The sequence below is a fragment of the Palaemon carinicauda genome, chromosome 32 (assembly GCF_036898095.1).
Source record: "Palaemon carinicauda isolate YSFRI2023 chromosome 32, ASM3689809v2, whole genome shotgun sequence".
NCBI classification, from domain to species: domain Eukaryota; kingdom Metazoa; phylum Arthropoda; class Malacostraca; order Decapoda; family Palaemonidae; genus Palaemon; species Palaemon carinicauda.
In genome coordinates this window covers 85,343,005-85,357,541 of record NC_090756.1, presented here as the reverse complement: position 1 = coordinate 85,357,541, position 14,537 = coordinate 85,343,005, and the positions used below count along the sequence as shown (strand labels likewise).

Here is a 14,537-nt window from a genome sequence, read left to right as displayed (position 1 = left end):
TTCTGTAACAAATGTTTCTTGTAAAAATATAAAGTCATACTGACTTACTGCAAGCTCTCTGACCTGATCAATGTTTTTCGCCTGAGAGCAACAATTATATGTGCAAAGTTTCAATGCCATGATAAATAGAAAGCAAAGGTACAAATATCAACAATGATATAAAATAAACAAATGGTTACACTAATAATATAAAAAATTTGTCTTATTGTCTCTTTTTGTAATATTTGTTTACTATGACCCCTTCAGGCCATGACTCTGAGTCAAATAAGCTTTCCCTTTCGTCTAAATTTACTGTTAGTTTAAAAGCTTTGCTCTCTGAAGTGAAGATTTCCAGTACTTCTATCTTAATAACATTTATATCAGAGACTTCTTTAAAAAAACTTTTAATATCATTTGAGTCAACTTCCGTATCCACTCTTCCAACAAAAACATCAACAGTTTTTTTCACTCCTTTGAACGAGTGGTGACCCGTTTTTTTAACACCAGTCACTTTAAAATTTCGTTGTTTACGATTCTCAACTTGACTGTTTCTCTGAGTTTTTGCTGTAAGTTTAGGTTATATATATATATATATATATATATATATATATATATACATATATATATATATATATATATATATATATATATATATATATTGTGACTATTTCTTTTATTATTATTATTTTATTTATTATTATTATTATTATTAGTATTATTATTATTATTATTATTATTATTATTATTATTATTAGAAATATCCGGTAGAAGAAGGAGTGGCGTAAAGTTGTTGCGCAAAAAGCCCTTTTTGATTAAAATGAAAAGAGATCATAATTGAATTGGTGTCCCATGTTACGGGGTCATTCCATTTTGCACCAAGAAGAACGTCCAATTGTTGGTTTATATTATTTCATGATAATACTATACATATTATTTGACGATTTAATATTTTAGAATAGATGTAGAACTAAACTACAGATAGACACTCAGTAAAGGGGCATGCTGTCGCCATGGCCAGCAGTATTATTTTTCTCTTAACTCTACTCCGTATTCGTATTTCGACGTATTTTCTCCAAAATATAATTAATGTCTTTGGGACGTACCTCACATGTCCACCATTTTTTCTTTAAATTGGCTCTGTAATTTTTGCGTAATGTTTTCGCAAAGAAAACATAAACTAACAAAATATTTGTCATTTACTTAATATTGAAATTATTTTCAAAGTAATGCTGCGTACTTTATCCAAAATGTTACAGATTTATCCTTGGGTCATACCCAACATAACTATCAAGTCTGGTCAAAATCGGTGTAGATGCGTTTTGTGTAAAAAAGCTAATAAACAGAGAGAAATATAAACTAACAAACAGACAGGGGTAAATGAAAACTCAATCTTTTTCCACTCGAACACAAAAACAAATTAGTTTATTTAACCCTCAAATATTAAAACAAACATTTACTAACCATAACGCAGAGCAATTCTCCAGAGAGTTTTGGAGCCATAGGGAGAGGTCAATAAGACAGTAAAAGGAATGAAAATAAATCAGGGTCTTCTTGAAGAAACCAAAACTTGAAGTGAGAGGAGGGAGGAAAGATTTGTATTATGTAAATGGCTGCAATCTCATCTTTATATGTTATCCTATAACCATGAACTATCTTGTTGATCTGGGTGAATAACTCCCATACAACTCTGATACAGGTTCTTATCCTTTTCCGGAAACAGGGGAAGATATAAGACGAAATGGATGTTTAGTTTTTTGTGATGATTAATGGAAGAAGAAGAAGAAGAAGAAGAAGAAGAAGAAGAAGAAGAAGAAGAAGAAGAAGAAGAAGAAGAAGAAGAAGAAGAAGAAGAAGAAGAAGAAGAAGATTTGTTCTCTGTTTCCAGCCTCGGTTTCTCCTTGCCTTCCCTGGGTCTCCCACGAATCTCACCTTGGTTTTCTTTTGGATAATATTTTCCTCCTGCAATGAATGATTCAATTTCAATTATGTTTTTTGCTTTCCTTAATTGAAATCCTTTTTCGTCAAGTCATTCTTCCAGCTGTTTGTACACTTAAGACATTTTTGTGGTTCAAATGCGAAGTAAGAAAAACAAGGATATCAATCTTAGTTTATGAAGAGAATTTCTCTTCTTGATTCATTAGTTCAGTTAGATATAATGCATATTAATGTCTGGTTACAATAATGACTATACATTTAAGAAGTGTGAGATTTTTCTACATGTTGAAAGATATTACCCATGTTTAATTTCTTGACATTTTTCGATTATTATCTTGCAATTAGGTACATTATCATTCTTGTGACCAGTCATAAATCTACATTATATTTAAGTTTTTTTTTTAAATCAATAGACAAATGATAATGAGACTTTTATTTACAAATCATTCATTATTTCAATTCTACTTCCGAGTAACATCAGTACATTCGAAAAAATAAAAACAATAAAAAATTTCTAGTTTCAAATATATAACTCCATTTAAAGGAAAAGAGGTAATCATTCTAATTACATTTGAATTAGGTAAACAATCCCAGAAATTCATCTGATAAAAGCCCCAAATTCACCAAATTGATATTTATGGCTTGCTTTTGTAAATGGAAAATCCTGGTAAAGTCGTTTGGTATCATTAATCCTGAAACAAAAACAGTTGAAAGAGCAAAAAGAGATTCCAGACCTCCACCAGTCAAGGTTATTAACCTCTTCCTCAAGTCTATGGACCAAGCTTTCCCTTTTTCATAAGTTGACCTTGATTGAATCTACTGTAAAATAATAATAATAATAATAATAATAATAATAATAATAATAATAATAATAATAATAATAATAATAATAATAATAACAATAATAATAGGTTTTATTGAAAGTGATTGTTGCCTCAGTGGCGTTAATTTTGTGATTAACTTTTTCTATTGTTCCTATAATCTTTTTCTCTTCATTGCTACAATCCGCCAGTAACTGGGAAAGGGACATATTATCGTTAGGAAGGTGTTGAAGACCATATGATTCACATTTCATCTTTAATATATTACAACATACTATAAAAGTACAGATAATATGTACAAAGTATGAAACATTATCACAATGTTAGTATGCACAAAGTAATGGTCACCTATGTACAAAAAATTATAAATTACGTGGAGTTAAGTATAGCATATCCTTCAACTCAACCGGTTTTGAGCAGTGAGAAGGTTTTCTGCTCATTATATCAAGAGCGAATTGTAAAGCAGGTATTGTTGTGAGAGCTTATATATGGAGTCCTGCTTTGACATTCCATCCTTATTGGTCAAGTAACGCCTTAGGGCGGAGACCATTAATCCTGGGAGGTAGTGGCCTCTGGATAGCCAGCATGTTTGGTGGGATTAATGGCTCTGGTTCTGTCTGGAGATAATCCATGTATTGACCTTCGGCTGTATCAGTCCTGTTATTGTTGTTATTGCCTGGACTATTGTTGGTGGTGGACCTTATACATGCTGGCAATAATGTCCTTTCTTGCATGGTGTAGAGGTCAGGTGTCTCTTGTTGAATGAAAAGAGCTTCCATTATCCTGAAACGTCTGCTGTCATGGTTACATTTTTCATTATATGTTCCCTTGTTATCTTGAAATTATGTTTTAGGAGGCAATACATTTTTATTGCACTCTGTTGCACTTGGCAAGATAATCTCTTAGATAGACGCATCGTCATCATCCCGATGTAGGTGCTAGGACATTCTTGGACAGGGCATTTACATCGGTACACTACGTTGGTCTTCTTTAAGTCATCTTGCATGGCAGGGGCAGGGTTGTTTTTCATTATCAGGTTTCGTGTTTTTGCCGATTGGTAATAAATTATGAGGTTGATTTTGGTTTCCTCTGCCATGACAAAAACGTTGATTTTTATTATATTTTCATAGACTTTTCTTCTTCTTTGTAGTTGGAGCTCATAAGGCTTTTATAGTATAGATTTATTTTGGCTGGCTTGTTAGTAATATCAGGGTCTTAATTCTGGTACCATTTTTGGATTTCTTTCTTGATCTGCCGATTTATGTCCTTATCCGTGAAGCCATTATTCACCAGAATTTTAGTAATTCTGTCAAGATCCTCGTGAGTGCCTCTCCACTAAGAACAGTGAGAAATGGCTCTTCGAACAAAAGCCTTAATGGTGACAGTTTTGTACCGACTATGTCACTCGCTGTCACCATTCAGACATAGGCCAAGATTTGTTGGTTTCACGTACACTGAGGTATTAAAGCTATTATTGTTTGTCTGTACAAGGACATCAAGAAAGGGGAGATGTCCTTGGAGGCTGTGCTCGAGGGTGAACCTGAGTGAGCTGCATTCCTCGAAAATGTATCACAGCACTTCTATGCACTCCACATTTACCGTTTTTACGAAAGTATCGTCAATGTAGCGCACATAGAGGTCTGGTTTGCTGAATTTTTTAAAAACTCCTCGATGACTCCCATATAAAGATCAGCAAAGAGGACCACTAAAGGGGACCCCATAGCGACGCCATCTTTCGGAATATATATATGGCCCTTATGTGTAGTAAAAGGGGCTTTCTTTGTGCATATTTCTAATAATGCACGGAGAGAGGCATCGGGGATGTTGAGAGTGGGTGTAGTTATATCCCTATAAACTCGGTCCATTATGAAGTTTATGGTTTCACTGACGGGATCGTTAGTAAATAGGGACTCGACATCCATACAGGCAATAACTCTGTCACATGTGGAATTTTTCAGTTTTTCCAGGAATTCTGCTAATGATGCCACATAATATTCATTGGGAATATAGGGTATGAGCAAGGTGTTCAGTCTCTTTGTAAGCTGTTATGTAAGGGCAGGGCACTGGCTGATAATAGGCCGGAGAGGGTTTCCTAACTTGTGTGGTTTTACATTTCTGTATAAGTGTAATGTTTGTAAATTACATGATTAAATCCATGACCCAAGGGATCAATGGAGAAGATAGGAGGAGTGTGAGAAACGCCAAGTCAGTCATAAACAGGATGCGAAAGCCAACCATTTGCAATGTAATATTTTTCATGAAGAGTAAACACAATACAAAGTATACCGTGAGAAAGAGTTGAGTGTCTCACCGGATATAGATGGCTTCCTGTATTAATGTTGTGTTTACATATTTACATAAATGCTGAGATAACTAAGTATACGTTATCATCAACACATGATATTTTTGTTAGTTCTTGTCAACATCTCTTACAGAATGGTCATCCGACCAAACCATCTATACTCCTGTGATGGAACTGCTAAAAAACTGTTTTAAAAGTTAACTTACATAGACTTATTCAGAAGAAGTAACCTGCAAGTCTAAAAATACATAGCACATTGAAGAGACATTTGATTGGAACCATAATGTGTGTTTATAACAGTACCAGCCCAAAATCACCTGAAATAGGTGCCATATGGATGGCGTTGGTGGCAGCATTGATGGTTTGTATAATCCAATTTGCTTTCCTCTTTATATCCTCTGTCAGGTTTCAGGATAAGAGTTCAAATGTTGAGGTATCAGCCAAAATCTGATCTAGTTTTTCATGGAACTCTTCTGTATTTATGAGAACTAAGGCATTCCCACGCCTGCTCAAGAAAAAATACTCTGCTTAGCCCTTAATTGCTATTACATGACCAAACCAACACCGACTGACAAGAGAAAGGAAAATGAACTCCTCCATGACACCTTCCAAGAAAATGAACGTAGAGGTGCCCCACGGACGACTGATGCTCTCCAACCCCTACTCTTGGGAGAAGCCCTCACTGACCGTGGCCAACAAAGGAGCGGGATCATTGCAAAAGAGATGAGAGATGCTGCCAAGTCTTTTAGAATGCAAGAAGGCATCGTATGCCGTGCGGATTAAACTGCCGCCTTCGTTCTCATAAATACAGAGGAGTACCATGAAAAACTAGATCAGATTTTGGCTGATACTTCAAAATTTGAACGCTTTTCCCAAAACCCTACAGTAGCTATAAAGAGGGAAGCAAACCAGATTATATAAACCATCAATGACGCCACCAATGCCGTCCATATGCCACCCATTTCAGGTGATTTCTTATGACCCGCAACTAAGATACAGAATACCCAAAGTAAAAAAAAAAAAATCATATCAACATTGGTATTACACAACCTCATCAATAACCTCCCTCTGGTTACAGGCAATACGACCCTTTTGGGTGGGATCGGGGTAGGAATAGATATTCCTTCATCCCTCGATTTTACTTGTCCGGATTTACTGCAAAATTTCGCAACACAGCTCACCACCACCGTTTCGTCATTTTAAAATTACTACTACACTTGCACTTGTAACTATCAATCAGTGCCCACTAGCCGTTTCCCTGAGAAAATCATTCATATTCCCACCCTTCTCTTATAACTGTAAGTATAAGGTATGCACATCTACACATTCTCTAACACTGCCATTCCTCGAAGTTGAACTTTAATCCGGTAGCCAATTGCCCTTCAGGAACCTACCCGGCCCAGAAACCAGGAACCATATAATGAATAAATAATACAGCATCCGCCTGACAGATCTTACCTATTTACCTTTCTCTGTTTATTTTTAGGTTCACTCAGCAGTAAGTCATACGTATTACTACACTTACGAAAATTATCACAACACTTTACTTCTACATTAAGCACCAACATAACAACATATTGTTATCATCAAGTTTATTTAGAATACATCAAAAGAAAACAACAATAATAATAGCAAAAGAAAGAAAAAAATTCTTACTCATCGACTTGAGGAATGTCGCGTATGCAGGGGCAATGAGGTACACTCTGATTGACACTTTTGAAAATACCTTCTCCAGCATAACATTTAACTGTGTCTGATGATGTTCAGACACTGCCATTAATGATGCTTTGTATCACTACTGTGTTAGATTTAACCATCTTTACTCAGTAGGGACCCAAATACGGTGGCTCTAGTTTATGTTTTCTAGGTTGTAATTGTTTCATATACAAAAGATCGCGCACAAATTCTTTTATTGGTGCGGTTTTGAACCGACCATCATACTTTGAGCTTTGTTTTTCATTAGTTCTTTTCAACAACTTTCCAGTGGTGTTCATTACTCTCCTTAAGAGATTTAGTAAATAGACACGCTTTTGCTCAGTTGAATAATTTGGTGACTGTTGCGAATTAATCAGGACTGTATATGGTAACACGGGATCCTGTCCCTCCACTAAAAAGAAAGGCGTATCCCTGATCGATGCATTATATGCAATGTTTGAAGCTAGCTTAGATGTAGGAAGCATTGCGTGCCAATAAAAGGGGTCATTAGCCACTAAGTAACGTAAAGTTCGCACTACTTCCCTATTATTCAATTCCACTAAGCCATTAGCTAAAGGCCTATATGTGGTCGCTGAAAAGTGTTCTATTTTCCTCAAGTCTATGACCGAGATCACCCCCTTATTTATAAACTCGAGACCATTATCACTTATCAAAGTTTTTGGGCAATCAAACCTAGTAATGAAAGAGCAAAGCGCCTGGGCTAATGAATATGCTGATATATCCAACATTGCATAATCATGAGTGTAACGAGTAAATAAATCCACAAATACACATAGGAGTCACAAGCATGACAACATTTTATGTAATTCTCTTTAGATTGTTTTTCATTCCAGACTAAAAGAAGGATTCTCGTGCTCTCCTTAATGTTCTATTAATTCCTAAATGCCCTGCATACGGACTTGCATGTACAATGTGGATGGCTTGATTAATTGAAGATTAGGGAAGAACTACCCGTTCAAAAAATTCCCCTCCCCTCTTTTCGCACATACAATATAAGATATAATTCTCTATGAAAAAATTCTAAAGAGGCACATTAAGAAAGGATGGATAACTCTCCGATTCTCCTTTAATTACTGCTCGCACTCTTTCCATCCTTTCCCCCTATTTTTCTGTTCCTCTCAGACTTCCTTTAAGTCCCAACCTACCAAGTCAATCCCACTTGCATCATCAGGGCACTCATTCTGGAAACCCTTGTTCATATCCTCGGCCACCCACACGCATTCATGTTCAGTATTCCCATCTCTCTCTCTCTCTCTCTCTCTCTCTCTCTCTCTCTCTCTCTCTCTCTCTCTCTCTCTCTCTCTCTCACGGATCTCATTTTCTGATTGCTCCTCTCGTGAATTCACATCCTGTTTTCTATTTCGATGATGGCCTTCAATATTTTGGTTTCGTTCTTTGTTCCTCTTTTTCGCCCTAGTTGTTACTCCCATTACTTCACCTCTACCCTATTACCTTTACCTTCTATGTGGTCAAACCCTTTTGTTAAACTCTAGCAATCATTCAATCAATCTCACTGGTCTAGATGTCAAGTCACTTTTGTAAAATAAATCAAGTAACTTTGCAACTTAATCGGCTGACCTAATAAAAAGAACAGATGCCTCTCTAGAACCCCAAAAAATAGCAATGCCTCTCAATCGAATGTACCATATTTTTTTGGCCATTTTATGCCTTGGAAGCAAAAAAAAAACGGGTCACTCTCTACCTTGATCATCTTGTTAAGAAGCTACGTCACCAATATCTCCACTACTTTCATCTGTTGTCACTGAAACAGGCAATCAAATCTAGGATGTGCAAGTAAGTCATTGCTAGTTAAGGCAGATTTCAAATGATTAAATGCCCTTTCTTCTTTGACTCACCAATTTATTACTTTTTGTTGCTTGAAAGCATCTAAGGGTTTTGCTATCTCTCCAAAACCTCTTATAGATTTACGGTAATACCCAGCAAGCCAAAGGAACTCCGCTACTTCATCTGGGGTACGTAGGCGGGGGAAATTCTAATAGCTTCTACTTTACTTGGGCAGGGTTGGATACTTTCTGTGGGTATTATATGACCTAAATATCTAAACTATTTACAAAAAAATTTGCACTTTGACATATTTATTTTCATACCATTAGGTCGCAATGCTTCTAAAATTTTACGAATAGTATTATTATGTACTTTGGCCGTTTTCTCTGTAATTATGATATCGTCTAAATACACAGGAAAATTATGGTCAATTAAGGAAGACAAAACCACCATCATTATTCTAGAGAGATGACTTGAAGCATATTTAACACCAAAAGAAAAACATAATAAACTGAAATAGTTAATCGTTAGCTTTGAATGACGTTTAACATTTACTGTCTTCCTTAATGGGTATTTGATAGTATCCAGATTTTAAATCTATGGTTTTAAAATATTTACTATCCCGTACCTTCACAAGTAATTTTTCGATCAAGGGCAATGGAAATGCATTTTTTTCTTAGTGACTGCATTCAACTTCCTATAATCAACACTCAATCATACCGAGCCATCCTTTTTCCTAACAGCTACAAATGGAAAAGCCCTGGGAGATTCGCTCTCCTCGGTTATCCCTTGTTCCCTTAATTTAATAATTTCCCCCTTCTCTCTCTCCCTAGAAATGAATGGGTACCTTATAAGGCCTTGACCTGATCGGCTCCATCTGCCCATTTTCAATGCTAAAGGGAAATGGATCAATCCTCCTGGGTGGCTCGTCTCCAATTGTAATTACATCGGAATAATTATTAACAATGATACTAATTACCGGTTGATATTCTGGCGAACATGGTTTTCGGTCTTACATAATCATGTTCTGAGTGCGTTGGTCTGTGCGGGCTGGAGTTGTGGCTCCCAAGATCCAATAATTATTAGCCATTCACATAACTCTAATTCACACACAGAATTCCTCCCTAACACAATTCTTTTATTTGACAAATTTGCTATCTTTATATCAGCTCTGTTCTCTTTTATTTCTGACAAGTCCTCTAAGACTATGTGTGCCTCTCTGACATGGGATTTAACCCTGGATAGGTACGCTCCTCGGACACCCCTTTAAGGGTATACTCGGACGCGCGCGACCCCGACGCCAAAAAAAATTCTTGAAAAATCAGTTTTTGCAGTAACCTCCTTTTTTCTTTTGCCAAAAAAAAAAAACTTCAATGAATGCTTAAAACAACTGTAAAGATAAATACTACTCATCTGCAGAAAAACTATTTATTATAAATATTTTAAAAAATTAAGTAGAAAAAAAGACCTTACATAAAAATTCATTAAAAAAAAGTTTATACATATATACACAAATCCTTTTAGGAATTGATTCTTGAATGTTTAGGACACATCTTGATGTATTTTGGATGAAGTCAGACCCATGGAGGTGAAGATCTGAAATGAGAAAAAAAGGGTAACTTTTTTTGGCCAAAAAAATTTGTCGAAATTTCATGAATTTTTTTGGGTACCCAAATGAAATAGGAAGTGGCTAATTTTTTTAGGGAATAAACATATGTTATCCTAAAATAGAAATATGTAAAAAAAAATCTTCATTATTTTGTAAATTACATTTATATCAGGTGCCATATCTAAAGGTAATTTTTTGAGTACTTAGAAATTTCGTAAAACAATACATATATTTAATATATAATATGATATTTATGCAGGTAAAAATATACCAAAATATCACAAATTCTATAGGGAACAAGAATATATATAGATAGGGCAACTTACGCTTAAGATATGTCCACAAAATGGCCGCCAACCACACTGACTCAGACTCCCTAATCTGCTACTTGAAATGTAGGAAGGGTATGTCAATTTCAAGGTGTTATTTACTAATCTAATTATTCTTGGATATGCATAAAAATTGTATGGTGGGTTGCTGGATAATTGTCGATTATTTTACGACTATAAAATTAAAATTCTGACCCCAAAAAAATGTTTTGAAGGGAAATAAAATCGAAAAAAAAAATGTAAAGCAATATAATATTTTAGCTAAAAAAATTGGATGATATTCAATCAAAAAAGAAGTAAACAAAATTTTCCGACAAATAAACATCTAGAGGAATCATTACTCTGTGATAGTTCCTTAGTACGTAGTAATTTTGAAAGAAATGGGAAAAAACGAAAAAGTGGCAATCGCAGGAAAATCGAGCACATACCTATATATACGCCATATCTGGCTAAAAATAAAGATAGGCATGGGTAGCCAGATCATCTAGAAACACTTTCCAACACTATAAAAATATAAGTTTTGCGACACTACTTGCCAATTCCTTACGGTAACATGACTAAGCAAAAAAATGCAAAACAAATAAAAAGGGGCACTTGCGGAAAAATGGCCAACATTCTAATATACGGCATTTCAGAAAAAAAAAAATTTCAGCCACGTGCTAGGCAAACCATCAAGGCACATTTTCCGACAAATAAACATCTAAATGAATCATTACTCTGTGATAGTTCCTTAGTACGTAGTAATTTTGAAAGAAATGGGAAAAAACGAAAAAATGGCAATCACAGGAAAATCAAACACATACCTATATATACGCCATATCTGGCTAAAAAAAAAGATAGGCATGGGTAGCCAGATCATCTAGAAACACTTTCCAACACTATAAAATTATAAGTTTTGCGACACTACTTGCCAATTCCTTACGGTAGAATGACTAAGCAAAACAATGCAAAACAAATAAAAAGGGGCACTCGCGGTAAAATTGCCATTCTAATATACGGCATTTCAGAAAAAAAAAAAAATTTCAGCCACGTTCTAGGCAAACCATCAAGGCACATTTTCCGACAAATAAACATATAAATGAATCATTACTCTGTGGTAGTTCCTTAGTACGTAGTAATTTTGAAAGAAATGGGAAAAAACAAAAAAATGGCAATCACAGGAAAATCGAACACATACCTATATATACGCCATATCTGGCTAAAAAAAAAGATAGGCATGGGTAGCCAGATCATCTAAAAACACTTTCCATCACTATAAAAATATAAGTTTTGCGACACTTCTTGCCAATTCCTTACGGTAACATGACTAAGTAAAAAAAGGAAAAACAAATAAAAAGGGGCTCTCGCGGAAAAATGGCCAACATTTTATTATACGCATTTCAGAAAAAAAAATTTCAGCCACGTGCTAGGCAAGCCATCAAGGCACATTTTCCGACAAATAAACATCTAAATGAATCATTACTCTGTGATAGTTCCTTAGTATGTAGTAATTTTGAAAGAAATGGGAAAAAACGAAAAAATGGCAATCACAGGAAAATCGAACACATACCTATATATACGCTATATCTGGCTAAAAACAAAATAGGCATGGGTAGCCAGATCATCTAGAAACACTTTCCAACACTATAAAAATATAAGTTTTGCGACACTACCTGCCAATTCCTTACGGTAACATGACTAAGCAAAAAAATGCAAAACAAATAAAAAGGGGCACTCGCGGAAAAATGTCTAACATTCTAATATACGGCATCTCAGATAAAAAAAAAAGACATGCACGTGTTAGCCCAACCATCAAGGCACACTTTCTAACACATAAACATGAAAAAAAAAAATCAATAATATACGGCAATTCCTTACTACGTAGTAAATTTTTACAAATATTGAAAATAAACAGAAATTGGCAACCGCAGTTAAATACCCAATATACCAATAACTACGTCGTATGACAAAAACAAAGTCACGCATGGGTAGTCAGATCATCTAGACACACTTTCCAACACTAAAAAAGCAAAAGTTTTACGACACTATTTGGCAATATCTTACGGAAAAATGACTTGGCAAAAAAATTAAAAAAAAAAAATTAAAAAGGGGCACTCGCGGTAAAATGGTCCTCGTGGTGATGAACGACATTTTAACTAAAAAAAAAAAATTAATGCCAATGGTAGCCAAACAATCCACCAAGACTTTCCACAACTGATAACCTATACAAATTGCACCATTCTACGACAATTCCATAATACGTAATAACTTTGATAATTATGCAAATTACCTTAGAAGAGTAAACTCGGTCGCGCTCGACCCCGACGAGTCTCAGAAATCGGGGAAGGAGTACAGCTACAGCAATGCACATCTGCACACTACTAGAGCGTGTAGGCGAGACACCTACTGCAGGTCGATCACCCACAAATTCAGTCACGGGGGTGAGTCACGTGAGAAAAACCTCTTTTTTTTTGACGCTCGGGGTCGCGGACGACCCACCGTACCGTTCCAGGGTTAACTACGACCTTGGTTCCCTCCGGGGAAGGCTGACATGGGGATAGTAATATGCTCTTAAGTGTCTGGGGAGGCAATACTTTCCCCCTTTCAGGTACAGCTGTTACCTTACTTAATTGTCTCTCATTTCCCGCAGAAGCACTTACTCTCTCATGACTTTCTATCGCTGAAATTCACTCCCCTGCTTTTACTGTTATTCTATCTTTTTCCCCGAAAATGTATATTTGATTCTTCATAATAAAATCTAAACCCAGTATAGCCTTGATTCCTGGAATTCCCAAGGCGGAAGAGACAGAAAAATCTTGTGTGAACTTCACAGATCCCATGTAGTTTATTTCCTCCTGGCGTGTCGAGGATAAGGGATGCTGCAGACTACAACGGGTTTGAGGAGAATCTTTTTTCAATAAGCGAAACACTGGTTTCTGTGTCGATCAGTGCTTGAATGGACTTATCTTGTCAGTCAATCCTGAATGCTAGCATTCCTAGTAGCCCATTAGGATATTTGATCCATGTGCCAACAACCTCACTTGCAATACCGCTGCCTCCTGTTCCTATCCCTAGTGCTGTGTGGGTGAGGTCGGGGGTACCAAGGGAGGTTCTAGTGCCCGTTTCATTGAGTTCATCATAGTTACTCTCACCGTTGCCTAGGCTGCTGCTTCTAGTCTCATGCGGGGGGCATCCATCTGCCTCATCTCTCCCTTCCTCTGTATCCTACCAATCAGATGTTGGACGGAAGGGGAGGTGTGCGTGTACCATAGCCCGCCAGCCCTCGGCCTCTTTTGCTTGGCACTCTCGGAATAGATGACCATAGGCCTGACAAGTGTAGCAGCTGCGGGATCCTTGAGTGGGGCACTCCACTCATTGCTATACGTCTTCTCCACATTGCCAACATCTGAAGACTCTTTTCACCTGCTGACTACGTTTTCCTCGCTCCTAGTTTGGGGGTTGGTGAGTGCCTCTCATGGCTGCCATCTTTTCGGAATCGGGACAGTTATTCCTGGTTATTTTTTATTCCGACAAACTGTCTAGAATGTTTTGTTTCGCCATTACTACGTCTGTTACGAGTGATTATCATCGAACAAATAACCACATAGATACAGTTTACTAATCTGCGATAATGTTTACGGGCCATTGTTTTTTTGTCACCTTTTGGCATATTGGCACTCCGTGTAGCAAATGAATCACAATCTAGAATACAAAAGTGAGTACTGTCTTGCCCTTTCGAATTTTAACTTTGTAATTTTCTTTCATATCCCCTTTTCTCGCATTGGGTAAGGTGTAATTCTCAATTAAACGTCGTTTTATTTCAGTATAAATTTTTAAATTGTCTTGTGGCCAACACATTACCTCCATTGCCTAAGCATCTTTCAGCAACCTAATTACTTGAATTGTTTTTTCTCTTTCTGACCACACATATGTGAATACTTCAAAGCCTCTCAAAAACACCTCGATCAATTGAAATCCATCATTAGCCGTTGATCATCAAAAGGCTTAAGACTTGCCTGGAGTTTTGACAATTTTCAAGGTATGTTTTGCATATCTTCACTCGGCTGTGCATGTGTGCTATC

At 36.3% G+C, this 14,537-nt stretch overlaps 1 protein-coding gene across 1 annotated transcript; it reads right to left on the bottom strand.

The window, feature by feature from the left end:
- Nucleotides 1–4,339: 4,339 nt before the first annotated feature.
- LOC137625687 (uncharacterized) lies at nt 4,340–14,322 on the bottom strand. Its single transcript, XM_068356598.1, has 4 exons — nt 14,317–14,322; nt 13,497–13,680; nt 5,355–5,435; nt 4,340–4,710 (listed from the first exon to the last, which is right to left on the bottom strand). The coding sequence occupies exons 1-4, from the start codon at nt 14,320–14,322 to the stop codon at nt 4,340–4,342; spliced, it is 642 nt and encodes a 213-aa protein (XP_068212699.1).
- Nucleotides 14,323–14,537: the final 215 nt, after the last annotated feature.

Coding starts and splice junctions, on each gene's coding strand:
- LOC137625687 (XM_068356598.1), bottom strand. Junction 5,436..13,496: donor AGGAGGCAGCGGTATTGCAA/GTGAGGTTGTTG, acceptor GAAACCTGACAG/AGGATATAAAGAGGAAAGCA. Junction 4,711..5,354: donor CCATATGGCACCTATTTCAG/GTGATTTTGGGC, acceptor TGGCATCATTAG/CAGAATTCCTGGAAAAACTG.